General features: G+C 34.2%; 2 protein-coding genes across 2 annotated transcripts; one reads left to right on the forward strand and one right to left on the reverse strand.

Moving 5' to 3' along the window:
- Positions 1-617: 617 nt before the first annotated feature.
- LOC146138672 (organic cation transporter protein-like) lies at positions 618-7,980 on the reverse strand. Its single transcript, XM_083394061.1, has 10 exons — positions 7,707-7,980; positions 6,970-7,049; positions 6,001-6,240; positions 4,678-4,832; positions 3,978-4,149; positions 3,511-3,655; positions 2,851-3,181; positions 1,981-2,089; positions 1,536-1,666; positions 618-1,120 (listed from the first exon to the last, which is right to left on the reverse strand). The coding sequence occupies exons 1-10, from the start codon at positions 7,932-7,934 to the stop codon at positions 981-983; spliced, it is 1,731 nt and encodes a 576-aa protein (XP_083250187.1). The 5' UTR covers positions 7,935-7,980; the 3' UTR covers positions 618-980.
- A 305-nt stretch (positions 7,981-8,285) lies between these two features.
- LOC146138673 (coiled-coil domain-containing protein 174-like) lies at positions 8,286-16,644 on the forward strand. The gene is made up of 11 exons (XM_083394062.1): positions 8,286-8,408; positions 8,477-8,588; positions 9,166-9,244; positions 9,489-9,549; positions 9,618-9,699; positions 10,041-10,149; positions 10,655-10,769; positions 11,567-11,709; positions 14,699-14,803; positions 15,358-15,466; positions 15,907-16,644. Exons 1-11 carry the CDS (start codon positions 8,309-8,311, stop codon positions 16,458-16,460), a joined length of 1,569 nt encoding a protein of 522 aa, XP_083250188.1. The 5' UTR covers positions 8,286-8,308; the 3' UTR covers positions 16,461-16,644.
- The last annotated feature ends 2,081 nt before the right edge of the window (positions 16,645-18,725 follow it).

Below are 18,725 nucleotides of genomic sequence, written 5' to 3' on the forward strand. Positions count from 1 at the left end.
TCGAATAATCTTATTTAACTGGTTGCAAAAAGGCTAAGCAAAGAGATTGTAACCTCTCTGGGAATCTGCGGAAAATATGGTTCGCGCGTAAAGAATTAAGTACAGAGTACCGGGTGGTAAAAAGGTTTAAGCCAACAACGTACAGGATGAAAGTTTTTTTTTTTGCATGAGGGATCACTGGATCAGTCATGAAAAATGAGAATTTGTAATATTAAAGATCGGACTAGGGTGAAAATAATTAAATTTTTCATATGGTATTGTATACGCACAATAACAATTTGTTTGCTTTCAGAGAAGTTCACGCAAATAACTTTAAGGAGAACACCCCTGCAACTCGAGGTTTTTTTCGATATCAAAAAGCCTATGTGGAAAACTAAGTTAGCTTTGCTATTTATTGATACCAGTTATAAATACATCGCAAAAAACACCTTTAGAAATTTTATTTTAATACGAAACATAAAAAACAAAAAAAAGGCTTACAAGCATTAACTTGGGTGTCATTGACTTTACGTTTTGCGTGTTATTGACTTTCGTTTTCGATGAATAACTTAGTTTCATTTTACAGAAGGGTTGCGACGAGTATTTGAAACTTTTGGTAATGATTAAAAACAAACAAACGCATCGTACGCTGTTTAATGCACAATATGATAAAGAACATGGCAATTAACACTGTACATTAACTACAGGAGGTCGTGTTTAATTTAAAAATAAGCACAAGAGTACGAAAAAATCAATCAGTACTTGAGAAGGTTTTAAAACTGAGTCCTTGAACATCATATGTTATGAAATATTTGCACCATTCTACTCGCAATAAATAGTAAAAAAATTCCAGGTCATAACTGACAACATCTTATTTTTCGTGAAGGAATCACTTATACCTGGCAGTATTTTTTATTAGATACAGTGATAATAATAGACGTACCCAATAAAGGGATGTCATACGAGGAAAGCACTTAAACTGCGTTTAATTAACAAAAATATTAGGCACAATGACAATGGCTTACAGGGAAGAATTGTTTTACAAGAGATAGCTGACGATTATTGTAGAGGCATTCAGTATCTTCAACGGTCTCTGGCAACTTGGTTCCTTTGGTTTCTGGAAGTATTATGATCAATGCACCTGCATTTCAAATATAATAATGATGTTATCAGCAATCATCCGATACAAGGTTGGTATCGGTAGTCGGTTCCGATGCAATACCAAATTAATTTGGGCAGTTTAGCCATGATTTGCAACCAAACGTTTTTTCTACTTTTAAAATAACAGTCAGGAGATCCTTAGCTTTAAATCAGAATTTGACTTAACAATGTAACTACAATACACCTGTAGGTTTAAGTTTATTAATTTGTTTTTTTTATAGCAATGGCGACTTTTGGAATAAAATCTTTTCGCACCTAATATTGGTTATAGTTTTTAAAATTAACTATGTCTTTTCAGGAACCTCTAGCTATCATACTTTTTAGTCGATATTACTATTTATCGCACTTACACATTTTGTAGCCATTTCGGTTCAGTAAATTTCAAAACAACCGACCTGCTAAAATAGAAATGGCGCCGAACACAACATAAGGAAGATGGGGGTTCACTGTGGAAGTCATGATAATCAGCTGGGAAGCCATTCCGCCTAATCTGGCACAAGCAGAGCAAAGACCAACCCCATTTCCCCTAAAACAAAAAAATGTCCAACTAAAGCTCGTGTCAGCAGAAAATGTTTATCACCGATTGACCTAAAAGGTCAACCCAATAAAACAGGGGTACAAGACAATGAAGAGGTTGTAGTTTAGATGTTCTCGACCGATTTTTGTTTTTACCTGGGCCGCTGAAATGTACAGCGATTTATGTTTTATCCAGCACGAGGTAGCAGCCGATTTTTGGCGCCGAAAATCCATTTTTTGTGCAGTTTTTGTTACCCACTGCAAATGTTCTGTTGTAACACTTAAATAAAACATATAACAACCCTATTTAATTTACCGTCATACCTCAATGGGGTTGGATAGAGTTCAGTTGAATAGAGATAAATGCAACTGAATGTGGCAGTGGAACAAAATTTTCCAATCAGAAACAAAGTTAGGTTTGCTCCTGTTTGATCTGTTAAACAAAACACATTAAATAAAAAGTTTGGGCAAATGCAGTATTTGAATACCAACAAACCAATTTGATGGCCTTTATCCCAAAATGTAATTAATTTAAAAATAATTTAAATACTAAACATTTGCTACATGTATTGAATATAACGTTGGAAAGTAGAAGCAAGTGATAAAAAACAAAAAAATACTTATGGCAAATAAAGAATCTTTTTGATGAATTACGATTTTTTCATGAATGAATGACCAATGCCGTATAACTCAGAAAAAAATTAACAAAGAAATGCTAATAATTATTTGATACAAGAAATACAAGTTATCAAGTGAAGAGATGGCCCTGTTGTATTGGATGTTAACCGAGCCTATTTCAGTGTAAGTGTTTTATGACTAATTTCATTGTGTAAGTATTTAATGGCTTGAGGAGAAAGGTCACTGAGCAAATGGCACCTTAAAATTGAGCTTAGTTTTACGGCAGTTGCTATTACTGCATTGTCATTATAGGTATTCTCCTGTAAGTGCAAAAGATATTTAACTTACACTGATGCTGTTTTTGCTTTAATAACATTAAATAATTTTGTATCTATTTGAATAGGATGTTAAACCTCCTGTGCGAGCCATTGTGTTTTTAGTATTTTTTTTTTTGTGCACAATGATAAGAATGCAGTATTAAATCAAATTAAAAAAAAATGAAAAATGGAGCTACAAGAGTAAAAGGTTGGAAACTGCTTTGAGATAAAAGAATCAAAACTTAAAAAACAAAATTACCTTCACCCACAAACATCATGGAGACCAAACTGATGCCACAAAACATATTACACAGCAACAATGTGGGTCTTCTTCCCCACAGAGCAATGACAAACACCGCTCCATAGTTGGCCGGAATCTCTATCAGTCCAACTAAGAAGAAGTTAAGGAACGGATTTCCGGCTAATGTTGTGGCATTCATTGTTAAACCGTAGTAGATACAGGTGACCGCGAACCAGTTGTAAAATAGTACCATTGAGATTTTCAGTAACGTTGTATTACGGAACAAATCGAGGGTGGAGTTTTTGGATTGGGGTTCAGTGTCACGCTTGATATCTTTAGCTTCATCAACCTGGAATGATAAGAGTGGTGAATTATTAAAAACAGGCATTACAATTTTTTACAGGTGTGGGCAATTTATTCGACAAGCAATTTGCATTAGGTAGTTACTTGTTCCACTTGAAATGTTTCACTTGAATGTTTTAATTTTACCTAAACATTTAAGTCGAATTTTAGTAAAGAAAATAATGGTGTTGAATAGGACAGCCACTTTTAAACATGGAATATCTTATATATCTTTTAATCATAGTATATTTAAAATTTAAAGTATCAGCAATGACTCATATAAACATTATATGAATATAAATACTATTATATAAACACTATATGGGTATTGCTCACAAGTGGTGATTGAAGTTTATCTACTTTGTCGGCAAAAAAATCGTCCAAAGTCTTTCCATTAACTGTTGCCATTTTTGTCAAAACTTGGTGTGCTTTCTGTGGCTTGTTCTTCGACAAGAGCCATCTGGGAGACTCTTCACATTGCCTTATAAATAAATATTTATTAATGAGTAACGAAAAAAATTATGATATTACAGCAAAATTCTCTTTGTATCACTCATGCCTTTTTAAATTATTAAATTGTTAAAAGGCAGACATTAATAACTTTAACAATTAGATAACTTCACAACCAACCAATATCATTAGGTTGTTTTTTCGTTTAGATGCAGATGAGTGCAAAAACAACACTTTTACGTTAAGAAACGAGAATAAAAAATGCATAGTAAGATAATACCATAAAAAGCTACACAACAAATTAAACTGAAATTAAATTTATTTCTACACTGCTTAAAAAACTGTTAGCTTACCAAATATACAACAGAAACAAGATAACCACTGGCAGCGAAACAATAAGGTTAAGGTAAAACCATCTGCGTTCGAAATAGGCACACAGGGCGAGGATCATAAATCCCACAGGAAAGGTTGTTTGCATTGTCTGCCCAAGCACGACTCTGTATTTCAGACCAATTGTTTCCATTGCTAGAACAACAACAAAACTATGCAATGCTTGTTTTTTGGTTACTGCATAATTTAGGAATAACAACAGAAAAAACTTAAATTAGGTTAAGTTTCTGAAAGACTTTTTAATTGGAATGCGAACTACCGGTACCTAGTTCAGTTTATCAACATTTATGTTTATCAGATTTTGGTAGGTTTACTAACCTGCAAATGAACCTGCAAATGATTTCACATTCAGGTAAAAAACACAGACAAACAACCATGTTAAAACAGCGCATCAATAAAAGTTTTAGTAGGTTGAAAATAATTTAAACCAATTTGATTGTTTGAGTTTGCACAATGAAGCTAAAGATTTTACTACTGGAGTTCAACCCAGAAAACAAGCTAGTTTTTCGACTGGACAATATGCTATTCAAGGACTAAATACACCATTTACTATTCATTCAATACAACCTGGTGCTCCATGGTAATTCATTTGGTAAACATTTACATTTGGTTTGAATTACAAATAAAAAAATTATGGTCCATATAAAGAAATCAATTGCTTACCATACACATAGCCTGACACGCAAAGACCAATCCCACTGAAGCCAACAAACATGCGTGAAACTGCATAGATCCAAAAGTTGTTGAAGAGGGAACTTAAAACAGCAGCTGTCGGAAGCATAATAAGGACTACAGAAAAAGTAATCTTTCTTCCCCATCTGGAAATAACAAAATATGTTATTCTAAAAATGTACATATTGGAGTGTAGCTTTTTTCATATTAAACAAGTAATTTATACAAGTATTTGTTGTGTTACGTGTTTATCAACACAGTAAACACCTAAATTTGTTAATTGCCATAAGCATATAATCTCAAAGTTCCACTATCATTAGGAATTATTACGAATTGTTAAATAGGTTTTAAGACGGCGATAATTCTTAAGTGTTTTTGTATTTCGAAATTAATGTAGTTATTGTCTGTTTCTTTCTATCTTTTTCAGGTGTACATTACCACGACTTTATTTCGGTCATTTAGAGCATACAATGTTAATGTAGCCTGTGCGTGCAAGCGACATTCGCTGCCCGAAGCGATGGCCACTCGGGCGAGATAAGTGGGTGCCCAGTCCCGTGTACTGTTTATCTTAGCAAATTCCTGCTGGCCTAGTCTGCAGGTCTTTGAACGACTGATGGACTTTTTTGTGTTTTTAAATTACCAACTTGGCCAGAAATAGAATTGTTAGCGTGATGACTTTGCTAAATTGTATTGCATTTTGTGCTATATATTTGAGAACGATTCGGTTCTAATAGGCCAGATTTGATTCGTGGTTATTGCAGTAACATGTTATGATTTGACAATAATATTGTAAGTAGATTTGTGTAATGCCGATATTAATGCTAACTCTTGTTTGTGATAGTTATTAACGCTCATCTTTTACACTTAACCCAATATATACTTAAGAGATACATTTGTGTTGTTTGATTATTCCTAAGGACAGAATAGAATTTATAATTACCCGGATAGAACTCACTTAGCGACTTTAGGTTTTGTTACTTATTCAACGAAAATAGGATACTACCATAAGTTCCTCAACATAACCAAAAAATCGCTACAGTTGTGAATAGTGTAAAAACAATTTTAAATATAATAAAATTCTCTCTGTTGTTCCATTAGTAGCCTTGATTTACTGAAATAGCAAGAACGCTATTTGGTGAGAATGTATCAATGTCTAGTGTACCAAAAACATATGTTACAATAAAGCATAGTTATTTCTTTGTTTACTTATATTATAAATATATTTGACTTTAAACGGTCATGGCATTGTCCTATATATATACTTGACAGAAGACCTATTTTAATATTTAGTTATGCAGAGATATTTACACGTACTTGTCAGCACTGATTCCACAGATTAAGGCACCAAAGAAAATGCCAACCATCAAAAGAAAGTTGGATATATTTAACATCCAACTGTCACTGCAAACCAGGTCAAACTTGGACACAATGGTTGATTGGAATACGCTTTGGTCATATGACCAGCTTGAACATTTTTCCTGTGTTATATTGCTTATGTTTCCACCGTTCAGCCAATATGAACAGTTGACTGACAGCAATTCATCTGGCTTATACCTACAGAAGAGTAACCATTTATGCACACAAAAAGTCAAAATTGTAAACTTTGAACAGCAACAATTAAGCACATAAATAGCATCAATATGTTAATTTTTAAGTTACAAAGTTGATTACAATTCAACTTTATTTATGTCCCGGATTTCAGACAATATTACTTCATATTTAAGTCTTTATATGAGTAAAAATCAAGTTTTTATTAATTGTATGTACTAATTAGGCAATTTATTATCACAGCACTTTAATTGAACCAATCAAAACAGTCAGCTTATCAGCTATAAGAAACATACCAGAAAACACTAACTGTAAAATTTAATGCTTGAGCATTTGCGGTTTATTATGTGCCGTAAAGGTATCTTAAAACTTCATCTTTTATCACACTTTTTTTTTTCTTTTTTTTACTATTAATGATGCCAAGGAATAATTTACTGAAAATACATTGTTCAAACCAAAAAAACAGTACAGATATATATATATATTTCTTTCTGGCTTATATTTTAATGAAATTAGCATTAAATTGAAACAATGGGCATATTAACAGAGTACTACTTTTAGACAAATGTTGTTTGTAAGTATTGGCAAAATTTTCAGAAAGTGCGAGTTACGGCCAATATTTTACCAACATGCTTGACTTTATCAATATACAAGATATCGAAGAAATATGTGAAATGTTATTAGAATTTTAAAGATCAATCGAATAGATTTTCCGCAATTATGAGTAAAACTGACCTTGAGCATTGGGATTGTTTTTTATCTCCTTTTGGTTGTGCAAGATTGGTCTGATAATCTGTCCAGTTCAGGCTACATACCTAAATATAACAATCTAATCCAGTCAAAACATGATTATATATCAACAAATTGAACTGGTCTAAAATCCTACCACAAAGGACATTATTTGCAAAATTTGGTTGGGATGTGGGTTAGCGTTTGGGTGGGTTAAGCATATTACTATTAAATTGTAGCGAACCTACCGATGTGCATCCACATTCATCAAAGCATGCAGATCTCCTTTATCCTATTTCGCCATTGTACATTTATAAACGCGTGTTCATGCTGTGCTCCCCCTTTTAACTTAACCATGTCGCAGCTAAGCAATAAAGCACCAACCGCTTTAAAATAATAATATTTGACCACCTACACCCTAACGCTAACCTGCATCATAATCCAAACATTTTATGTTGCTGTAATAATTTAATGAGTGCTGTGGTAGGATTCTAGACCAGCGCCAATTATTGGGACAGGTTAAATAAATTTACTACTAAGTATTTTATAGGACAGTTTCTACCCCTTATATAAGATTTTCTTTGCAATAAATTCTATAAAAGTAGTGCAGTAAGTACTCCTAACTACCCTGAACAAAAATCGTTTGCAATAACTTAACTCAAAATAAAAGGCAAAATTTTAAGCAGTAGGTTACTGGTTAGCGGCTACTCTTGGTTGATAATAAAACATTACGTTTTGCGTACCTGTGATATATTATGTTGAAGTTCATTTGACACATAACAATGATGAGGCATGGTTGCTGCAATGAAAACGGAACTCGCAATGTTCATCGCTCCAAACACAATAACCAGAAACATTATAACGTAACTTCGTACTGTGAAAGTACTGATCCAACCTATGTGCTCCATTATTTCGTCGAGATTAGCGTCCAAACCAACATCTTGCACTCGTTTTTCGCTACTATTGGCCATTTTTGGAATATTCAAAGATCGTCAAACATTATTTAATAAAAAGTTTGCTGCCTCTTTGCCTAGTTACCCATGCATCAAATCGAATGAGCACTGAGGCCTAACCAAACAAACACATGTTCGCAACATTCAGTTTTTGCATAAAAGTTCATAAACAGGTTATACATATTTATTTAATAATATTAATCAGATTAGTAAATAATATACATACCTATCTTACAAAATTTTGCGCTATGTTGCCTATATAAAATATGATTACGGTAAATTTTCGTAAATTTAACGTTTTGTCGTTGTATTTAAGCCAAGGGGATTTTATGGGTATTCCCCTTCCATTACATTACATTAGTTGGGTAGAGTTCAAAATAAATGAAGACAAAATGTTGAACTTAAAAGCCGAATTAGTTAAAAAACAGCAGGAATTTAAAAATGAAAAGTCAAAATCAACAACAAGTTACATTCCAACAAAAGATAAAACAGGTAATTATTCTATAACAGTGATGTCTGCCAATAAAAATACTGGTACTCACCCTCAATAATCTATGAAGGCATTAAAAAGAAACCATTAGCATGGATGAAAACAAATGTTGGCGTGGAAGAAAGAAACAAAAGAGATTTGGAATACAATGAAGAAGAGGTGGACAAACTAAGCAAAGTACAGTAAGCAACACTTGTTATTATCCACTGCGGAAGGTATGGCAAGTGCATATTCCATTTTTTTCACCCAGTCACTAGGATTTTTTCGACTGGCACCCACTAGATTTTGCCATACTTTTCAGACTGGTCCAGTACTCCAGTATGACATCAGTCAAACACTTGACTTGCTCTTAAGTCACTATTTTTAAATAACTTGGCTAAACTTTTTTGGGCAAAAGGCTTTCTCCCCAAAATATTACATTGCTCTAGTGAGCTATGTATAACCTTCGAAAATGTTTTGCATTTTTTAGCATGTTATTTAAATAATGCACCACATTCAAACTTTGCCCACACATTTGTTGAGTAATTAAACTAAAAATACACACGGAGAAATGTAACATTTAGGATGTTCATGATATTCTTTGTTTATTTTAAATGCTTCGGTTACAGAAATGGAAAAAAAAGGAATTTTTTCAAAGTTTTACTTTGACACTGTTTGTCTGATGTTCAGTAATTATTTTGATTGTATTTTTTCATTATGTACTCGAGTTCAACTGTAGACTGGAATGCACTTGCTTATTCCTTTTTTCTGTTTCCACAGAACTATTTTGGAAGCAAAAGCCAAAATGTATGACAAAATGACATCTGGAAATGTGATTCCAGATGATGAAACTAACCAGGTTGGAATACTAAAAATATTTTTTAAAAACTTTAATTAGGTATATTTTTTTATGTTACAAAATCATTTTTCACTATTGTTTGTAAGTTTACCAAAAAACAAGCTGCATTTACAAAAACATATTAATTTACCAAAACATATTAAGTTTTTTTTTAAACTTATATTACCAACATTTCTCATTCATATGGTTTATTTTATTTTTTTTTTTATTAATAAATATTTTAATGCAAGGTTTTGTGTTTCAGCTGTTTTTAGTTGATTTCGAACAAAAGTCCATTGATTCTTGGAGAAGTAAAAGAGAGCAAGGTTACTTTATAAACTTGAATTTTTTTTTATATTGTCGTATAATTCACCACAAACTACTTTTTTCACAGGAGAGTCATCCATTAAGCCTGAAGTTAATGTTTCAATGGGTACAGAAGTGAAAAAGACTATCAATGATGCCAAGGAACAGTGGTAAAAAAAAATTCATGGGCATTGCAAAGTTTTTTTAAATATAGGACTATTTGTTGGCAAACTTTGCTTCTTCTTTTTATAAAATTTTTGTTAAATTGCACCATTATACAAAATAGACCAAATTTCCTTTAAAAATATGTGATAGAAAATATCTTGAAGCACGAGAACACATTACTCAGTGATGTTTGTCACCACTCACTATTATATGACAGCTCACTTTATTATATACCAATTGTTTGTATGTATCGTAGGTTTATTTATCATGTCTAGTCCTGTTTAATTTGATTTTTTTTTGGATTGTTTAATCTAAGATAATTTATTCAACTGATTTCTTTTTTCAGGGTTGATTATGTTGATGCACTAGGAAGGACAAGGACCTGTTTGAAAAAAGATCTCCCCAAGTTGGAAAAAATAGACGAAAAGTTGTCCTCATCAACAACTTCTGAAAAGGTGTTTTTAAGGCTGTTTACAAGAACTCTACCAGTTATTTGTAATTCTCTTAATGCCAGATGTATGAGTTTGGTTGTTTTATCCAAGCTCTGTAACAGCAACAGCCAACCTTTTTGACGAAAAAGTTTACACACAAAAACTTTGTCTGACATAAAACAAAATTCAGTTAAATTATTCAGTTAAAAAATACTATCGACATTACTAAATTAACAATTAATGAGGCTAATTAACACCAGGTCACAACTTACTGGCCCATTACCATATTTTTGTGTTAACACTAGTAAGAAGGGTTTCCTGATGGCAATTACTCTACTTGGTTAAAACTAATGCGCGATGTAGCTTTTGTTACTAAATATTTCATTTTTTGAAAAAAACGACAAGTGAGTCATGATATGCCAGTGATGGGTAGGTTTGTAACCCAGGGATCATTGGTTAACAATTTCTACCAGAAAATACAATCCCAACTTAAAATGTCTTTTCATTCTTTTAAATTAAACTCGTGCAGCGGACTCTTATGTCGGATGACATGCGAAGAGAAGAGGAACGAAAAAAATGGGAAGAAGAGGCGTCGATGGAAACAGAGCAAGGACCAGTTCACTTCGAGAATGTCAGGTTTGGTGGTAAGTAAAACTGTAAACCAGGGGTGGCCAACACGCGGCTGGCGAGTCCCATGCTGTTCTTTGACTCATGTGGTATTGCATATTTTTTTTTAGATTATAATTCAACTTCATTTAATATGTCACCAATTTACTTTGACTTTTGCAAGCTTCCCACTGAAGAATATCATACCTGACCCGCTAAATACTACCTGTTTAATACACATGACAGTGGTAATGTCTAGTAAATTTTTCATGTTCATTTTGGCGCGTAACATTCAAAATAAATTTGGGATGAGCACAAATACAGTATTTGTGCAGGTCAGCAAAAAAACAGCGTTTTTAATAGTTATTTCTGCCCATGCGTAGGGTTTGGCTCTTTGCGGTTAACACAGCCGCTTTTGGTTGCTGACTGGTTGGCCACCCCTGCTGTAAACTGTGGACTGTAAATACTTCTTAGAAATTGCTTAATATATATACCTTTAGCTTGAAACAGTACAAGAAATAAAATTAAAATCTGTTTTTCTTGTAAAAAAAAATAAGTTGCTATCAAATTGGTAAAGACAAATCGTCAGTAAACATATTCTTGGTTTGAGCAGTGTTAACATAAACAAAAATAATTGTTTTGTATAAAAGCTAGGCTGCTATTAAATTAAACGATTATTAGTCAATGTTTAATCAAAAAAAAGTTTTTCGGCAGCAAGGAAACTTATATTTATATCACGAAAGAAAAATAGAATGTTGTTAGAAATTGAAATGATATAAAAACAGCTTGTTAGCTAAATTGTTTTTCAATTGCCATTTACTGTTTTCGTTTTCAGAAAATCGAGAGTACGGTGTTGGTTATTATGCATTCTCTGGCGAACAAGAGAAAAGACAGGAGCAAATGCAACGACTTAACAAGCTGAGAGAAGACACTGAGAAACAAAAGCACGTTCTTAAAGAAAAGAAAGCTAAAGAAACTGTAAGTTGTTTGTGTTAAAAAAATAGTGTTACTGAAACATATTTGTTTATACATATAATTTTAAACGTCTTGCTGTTGAGAATTGGGAACAATTTATTCCATAAAAAACATGCATAAAAATATAGAAGTAGTTGAAATGCAACTAATGATGCTGTTATGCAATATGTACCAAAGTTGGGGTAAAAGCGTTTCTAAGTTTTGATTATTTTTTTACGCTCTTTTATCAAACTAATTTGAAATGTGTTTGGTGTCATCGTCATTCTTCTTTATATATAGATGTATTTTAACCGAACAGGTGTTTAATAACATCTGTCACTACTCACTACAATTGATCACTATCTTGGCCATGTTTAAACGAAACGACAGAAGTGAGTGTAGGCACAGACTTTAAAAAAAGTTGATTAGAAATTGATTTGCAACGTGCAATAATTGTCTGCGGTTCAGAGTCACAGGACTTCAGTAAACGCATTTGCTTCTAAAAGTGCGAGGGACTTCTAAAGTGCTTTATCTGCCTTCATGGCGACTTGCTTAACTTTGCACGTCCTTCATTGCTTGCTGCTCAGCTGAAAAAGGTCCCTTAGCCTTTACTTGCAGTTGCCATTTAATTTCCTCGATATAATACAGATCCCATTCTCTTACTATTAGAGTCTTGCACCCCTCCACTTCTTCTTTGGGCATCCTTTTGAGGATCTCAATCACTTTTTCCCAATTCACGCTGAAAACCATTCGCTGAAATCGTCTGCGCTGCGCCCACTTTTGTAGCCACCACTCATCTTTTGCGCGAAGTGTGCCTGTGGTTACTAGAAAATCGCTCATTACCTCCGTCCATTTTCGCAGCTCACAAGATGATGGCAAGAAGGTCTTAATATTAAACAGTGTTGTAAACAAAACATTTTGAAAATACTCCAGTCCCTGTCAAGTCATTTGTGAAATAACTTAAGTCCAAGTTAAGTCTTTTCAAAATGTAGCAAGTCAAGTCCCAATACAAGTCATTATTAGAGCAGGTCATCTTCCATTCAGATAAACTATTAAAATTGATAAACTCGTCCGATTGTGAGCCATAATTTAAGTCAAGTCAAGTCATTTGAAAACAGTAACTTAGTCAAGTTAAGTCATTGACTTAGTCATTATAGCACTGATATTTTGGAGCAAACTGATTTGAGGTTGTAGTAATACGAAGTACGAATATCAAATCCCATACGGAAGTAGGTATTATTTCCAATCTAATTTGTAAATTTATTGTGTGCTATAATTCTAATTCTAATCTAATTCGGATTTGACTAAAAATGCTACTTTGTCCAACGGCATTTTTAGCTCTCAGTTCAAACAAAGAATTAAAATGAATTTTTTTCGGTTGGAATTTTTTACATTTTTTTTGCAGTATAAAAAGCATAAAAAGGCATAAACATTAGCACACACAAGAATAAATTGCGATTAAAATTTAAATTGGTTGTAAATAATGAAATGTGATTCTAGTTGAAATTTGAATTTTTAGGAATTCGGTAATCCTAATTCTAATCTAATTTGAGAAATCTCAAAACGATCTAATTCTAATTCTAATCTAAATTGGAAAAATTAAAATGCTCTAATTTTAATTCTAATCTAATTTTAAAAAGATAAAATAAATCTAGTTGTCCAAGTCTGTTTCGAATAACTCTTAATTCATTATCGTTCGGTGCCAAATTTAGCTAGTTTGTGCGGTGACTAGCGGATTGCCAAACAGCTATGCTTGCAAAACGTTTATTGTCTGCCAAATTTGGATAACCATTTTGTTTGAATTGCTACGACTAAAAATGCAATAATAATAGGTAACTATAAGTATGTTACATTCTGTACTATCTATTTATCCTGTTGGCGAAGATATAGCTTTTTATAAAACGACAAGACGTTTTAGGTAATGGTTTTATCAGCTTTATCTAACTTTTCGTTAAATTTCAGATTGATAAGCGGTAATAAACGCGTGAATATTTTATGAACTATTTCGAAGTATTTCAATTAAGCAGTGCATCAATCAGCATTCTTAATAATCCCTTCAATTCAAAGGCGTGTAAAATCCTATTTTACCTAAAATGCTGATTACTTACAAACAGTTCCTGACAGAAAATCGATGACAAATCCAAAAACGTAGAACATCGTATCTTACCCCATTTGTACCTTTGGATTTGAAAAATTACTACAATCCTAAAGTATCACACAGGTCAATAAAACTGCAAAATAATTCAAAAAACTTTCAACATGTTAAAATTCCATTGTTTGACTTCGACTGTTTCGTAACAATCTCAATTTAACAGCTGGAAAAAAATCCGGAAAAAAAATTAAAAATTTAAATATTTTTAAACACAATTACTCTAGTATTAGCGCATCATTAGAACTTTTGAAAAACTATGAAAAATTAGTGCCGTTCGAGCTACACTAGGTGTGTCTGACGTCAGGCAACTTTTACTAGTCCCCAAAACCAACCTAACAAAGTTTTGCGGGCCGTAAAAACTTTCCGTAACCACTTTGTTGTTAAAACGCGTTTTTAAAGCAACTTATAACGGCAAAAAGGTCGAGTAGATCGACATCATCTCGATTAAGACGTTTCGATACGAACTAGTATTATCTTCAATTAATCTTCAGTCTTCATCGAGATGATGTCGAATTACTCGACCTTTTTGGATTTTCAGTCATTTTAAACTTATTACAAAAACTTTTAATCAGGGACAAACCCAGAGTGTTTATGTAATTAATGTAATAATATTCAAGAAGCAGGCGAAAAAAGTGTTTGTTAGGATTTAATTTGCAAAACTTTTAATTTAAAAGGAGACGTGACGCATTGGGCTCAAAAAGCCGTTTCGCACTTATTTAATAAAGTGGCATTTGGAAAGATGATTTTTGAACTCAGATCTGTCACTTCCACCTAGTTACAGCGAAAATACAAATTTGATTTACATGTGTATTTCTATTCATGTATTACAAACAACAAGATGTTGTGTTTGCTTATTTCCAGACTGCTTTAGAAGCCCGTCTCGAAAAAGTTCGCCAACGCCGAATCAAGAAACTTCAGAAAGAAGGAAAAGACATCCCGGCTTCGTTGCTTGAACCTGTCCAACTGGTGAGGATAAAGTTTAAAGCTTTATTTAGTCTGCTGTCTTAAGTTCTTCGATGTTTTGAAGGTAAAGATGCGATTGTATGTGAAATTAATTCCCCGTTTTTTTACCGGTTGTTTTTTAAAGTGAGTTGTCACACAATTTTATTCTATGTCGTCTATACGTAACCGGATTACCGGAACCTCTAGCGTTATCCGAGGCTATAAGAGCCTTTCAAAACCCCATTAATCTTTTTATTTCTTTTCTCGTTTGTTCTAGTACGAAATCACAACTTTTGTTAAGGGTCGTAATGAACGAACCACCTCTTGACAATCACTGCCGTGGCCTTAGTGTGTGTTAATGCCAAAGAGTATTAAAGTTAGTTAGAAATTGTGATGCTTTTGATTTGATAAAGATATAGTCTATTATCGCTCCTAATAATAAATCAATGTTGGACCGGCAGCAACATATTTTTGAGATGTCCAACCTTAAGCGTTTTTGATTAGCATTTCGTGAAATTGTCTTTTGGGGCTTTGTTACTACTGGGTTATTTATTAAAAAAAAAACTATTTATTTTTAGAAAAAGGAGGAAGAAAAGCTAGAGGAGATTCAACCGGTGGAAACAACTCCAGTAAAACCACCATCCCCTAAACTACCTTTTAAACTTCGTGAATGGGACAAAGACAAGGGTTAGTAGTGGCTATCTTGATACGTTACAGTAGGCCGGTGTTTCTTTGCCTGTCAGTCGAACTAATTTCATGTAGTCTAAGTTTAAGGCTCAATACAATGTGACTGACTTTCATAAATTCTGAAAAGCAGAATTGCACTAGCCTTGTTTAACGTTGTCATGAATGTACGACAACCTTAAACCTTGACTAGTACAAATTTGCTTATAAACTTTTGTTGTCCGACTGTGGCAAAACATTCGAGGAAAAAACTAAATCACGTGTGGATAAAGTGTGTGTAAACTTGCGTGCGTGCGTAAAAGACTGCAAAAAAATTGTGCTTTAAAGTTTAAGCCTGCCATTAATTGCGGGACGATTAACAAAAAACCTCCTTTAAAAACTCTGTGTGTGGCTATTTACATAACCAGTTGCTTGTGACGTTTACACCTCCCTTTTCCTTCCAGAATCGCCCTGGCGACCAGCCGAGGCGCCAAAGGCCCCCAGGGGCTGGGAGGATCCCCGGGAACAGCGACCCAACGAGTTCGCGCCGCCGTCGTCATACTTTCGGGAAGACAACGGCTCGAGAAAGCGGAGCGGCGCTAAGCAAACCGCGGACAATCACAAGCAACAGCGCACCGGCAAAAACGTCCGCGGGAATTGCGACCTCGAAAGCCCGCCGAGTCGAACATCATCCGACATCGGCGAAAACGTTGGCGGGAATCTGGGCCTTGAATCCCCGCCGATTCGAGTGAAGTCGGACGACAGCGAGCGCATACAGCGACTAATGGACGAAATAGCCGCCAAGCACAACCCGGTCGCTTCGCAAAGCGCTGTAAAGGAACCAACCGTTTCTGCTGCTAAGGACGATACCGTTCCCGAAGACATGAAAGAAGCGGTTAAGCCGGAAATAGTTGAAACCGAAATGAAACCGTTCGTTCCAACCGAAAAGCCGATTACACTAACAGTCAAAGCGCGGCCAAAGAAAACACTCGTAACTAAGTCTGCTTTTAACGATTAGTTCTCATTGCGCAACTTGTGAACTAAAATGTAGGCAAACGGTTTACAGTAGACTCCCGTTTGTGACGCACCGTAAAAGTGGTGTAGCTTCGAGAGTTTTCCTGCTTGACTCGCAAAAAATATAGACGCAAATGCTAATGAAGCATTAAATGCTGGTCTTTATTGATAATGTGTGCTCTTATTGACCGATACCTGCCTCCCATGAGCTAGAAACCTTAACGTGGACAGGTACTTGCACTAGGCTGAATTAGATTTGTGATAAGTCCTCCTTAAACAGATTAAACTAAGTTAAAAACTTAGTTTAATATTGATGTCAAACCAGAATCGTTTGTTTTTTACCACTGGGATTCAGACAGATCCTTTCGTTTAACAGAAAATTGTGATTAAAACCCACTGAATGCCGAGAGTTGTTTTTCAAGCTTGACCAGCAGCGTTACCATGAAAAATACTGAACTATAAACCACAGTATATACGTTTTTACCCCAACCTTTCCGAATAGTATTGTAATCTACTTTAGATCATTTAAACTAGATTTGCAAGGAACGAGTTGACTATAAACGTTGTTACTTTCTTTTCTTTATTTTTCTGTCAAGGAAAGAGAAGCTTTAGGCCACACAGTTTCATTGCATAGCAGGCAGGGGTGACTCCAGAGGATCCCGCGTGGCCATGGCAGGCCCAAACTGTGTTTTTTTCCCTATTTCCACTACATAAATGCACATTTTTCGGATCTGGATTACGTTTCTTGTATGTCTGAGCATATTGATAAACATGTTTCAGCTCAATAATGTCTCTCAACCTATTTTTCGCTGCGACCCAATTATAGCTTTAATAAGTTCAAATTTAATAAATAGGCTATGTTCCATATCTTCGTATTGATTCCGCTATTTTCTCAATTTTTTGATAAATTTTGCTCAAAACCAATGACAACAAATCTAACCATATAAAACTACCGCAGTCGGCGACCCATTTTTGTTTGAGAAACACTAGGCCTCTCTACATGAGCAAATTAAGTGAGCTAGCGCGCTTGTCTGACACACTTAAAATGACGCACGCGACGTCGCATCGCCTGACTGGTTTTTGTCTGCTAAAGCGCGCTAAGTCTAGCACGCTTGTAAGAGGTAGGTTAGTCGCTTAATAAGTGTGTTAAGCAAATTTCTATCTCTTGGGTTGGCGTTTACTTTGCGATTTGTTGTTAAAATTATAATTCATTTCATCCTACTTATATACAGTTACCTATTGAACATATTTTCACCAAAATTTTAATATATATATGTACATATTAGGCTATACTAGGTATAGGGACGTTGGACACATTAGGTAATGGGTATTCTTAATATTATTTGCAGAAAAGAATTAACAGTTATCGTTTCCACACAATTTAACCATTTAAATTAGTTTTATTGAAAATAGTACTGCATGTAGAGTATCTTTAGAGATGTGATTACAAAAATAGACATATCGCCACAAATCAATGATGAATATCAACAAAATCCGATAATTGGTGCCTAGGAGTTCACGATTAACATGGATTTAACTTCGCTGGGTTTCCGCCATTTTGTACTTGACGCGCATAATGTGCTTCATGTAGATCAATTCGTTTTCCCGCGCTTTTGTAGGCATTCCGCACGCTTTTTTAACACGGGTCAGCTAACACGCTCATGTAGAGAAGCTTACTGTTTTAGCCCAAAGGCGTCGTACGTTTTATCGCACAATCTAAAATGAAAGTTTTGGCAACTTAAACAATATAAAGGCGTTTAGTTTTACTCGAACAGATAGCATCTTGGTTATATAACTTTTGTATTGAAAGTAACCCCTCTGCTACCTAAAGCTTTAACAACATAAACAAACTGTGTTGGGTTCTTAAGATAACCTAAAAACTTTATGACGTCGTGTTTAAATCTTACTTTACGACATCGCGTTTTGGCGTAACTTTTTGACGTCATCTGTAAACTTTTTTCATGGCCAACCCCAAACAAAAATCCAAGGTCCGCGCCTGGTAAAAGATAGCAATCTCTAAATGAGCTATACACTTCATTTAAAACAACATTAAAATAATATTGCAGGTTCGTTTATGTTAAACAAGGCATAAAAGATAACCGTTGTTACATTGACTATACAGCAAGGTATCTTTTAGCCTACTCTAATATAGGATTCACAAAATGCAGTGGAATTTTTAGTTTTGTAAGTTTCAGCAAAATGCAAGTCTGGTGACCGTCTTGCATCTGGAGGCTGATTGAATTGCATTTGTGTATGTATTAGAAAGAAA

This window comes from Ascidiella aspersa, chromosome 7 (genome assembly GCF_963924565.1).
Source record: "Ascidiella aspersa chromosome 7, kaAscAspe10.2, whole genome shotgun sequence".
NCBI lineage: Eukaryota > Metazoa > Chordata > Ascidiacea > Phlebobranchia > Ascidiidae > Ascidiella > Ascidiella aspersa.

Bases quoted from the DNA above. Each gene is read 5' to 3' on its own strand.
- LOC146138672 (XM_083394061.1), bottom strand. From the start codon at position 7,934: ATGGCCAATAGTAGCGAAAAACGAGTGCAAGATGTTGGTTTGGACGCT. The intron at 3,656-3,977 runs GTAAGCTAACAG...TTTATTTATAAG, and splicing joins TTGTTTCTGTTGTATATTTG to GCAATGTGAAGAGTCTCCCA. The intron at 1,667-1,980 runs GTATGACGGTAA...TTTTTGTTTTAG, and splicing joins CTCTATCCAACCCCATTGAG to GGGAAATGGGGTTGGTCTTT.
- LOC146138673 (XM_083394062.1), top strand. From the start codon at position 8,309: ATGTTGAACTTAAAAGCCGAATTAGTTAAAAAACAGCAGGAATTTAAA. The intron at 9,550-9,617 runs GTTACTTTATAA...CTTTTTTCACAG, and splicing joins GAGAAGTAAAAGAGAGCAAG to GAGAGTCATCCATTAAGCCT. The intron at 10,150-10,654 runs GTGTTTTTAAGG...AAACTCGTGCAG, and splicing joins CATCAACAACTTCTGAAAAG to CGGACTCTTATGTCGGATGA.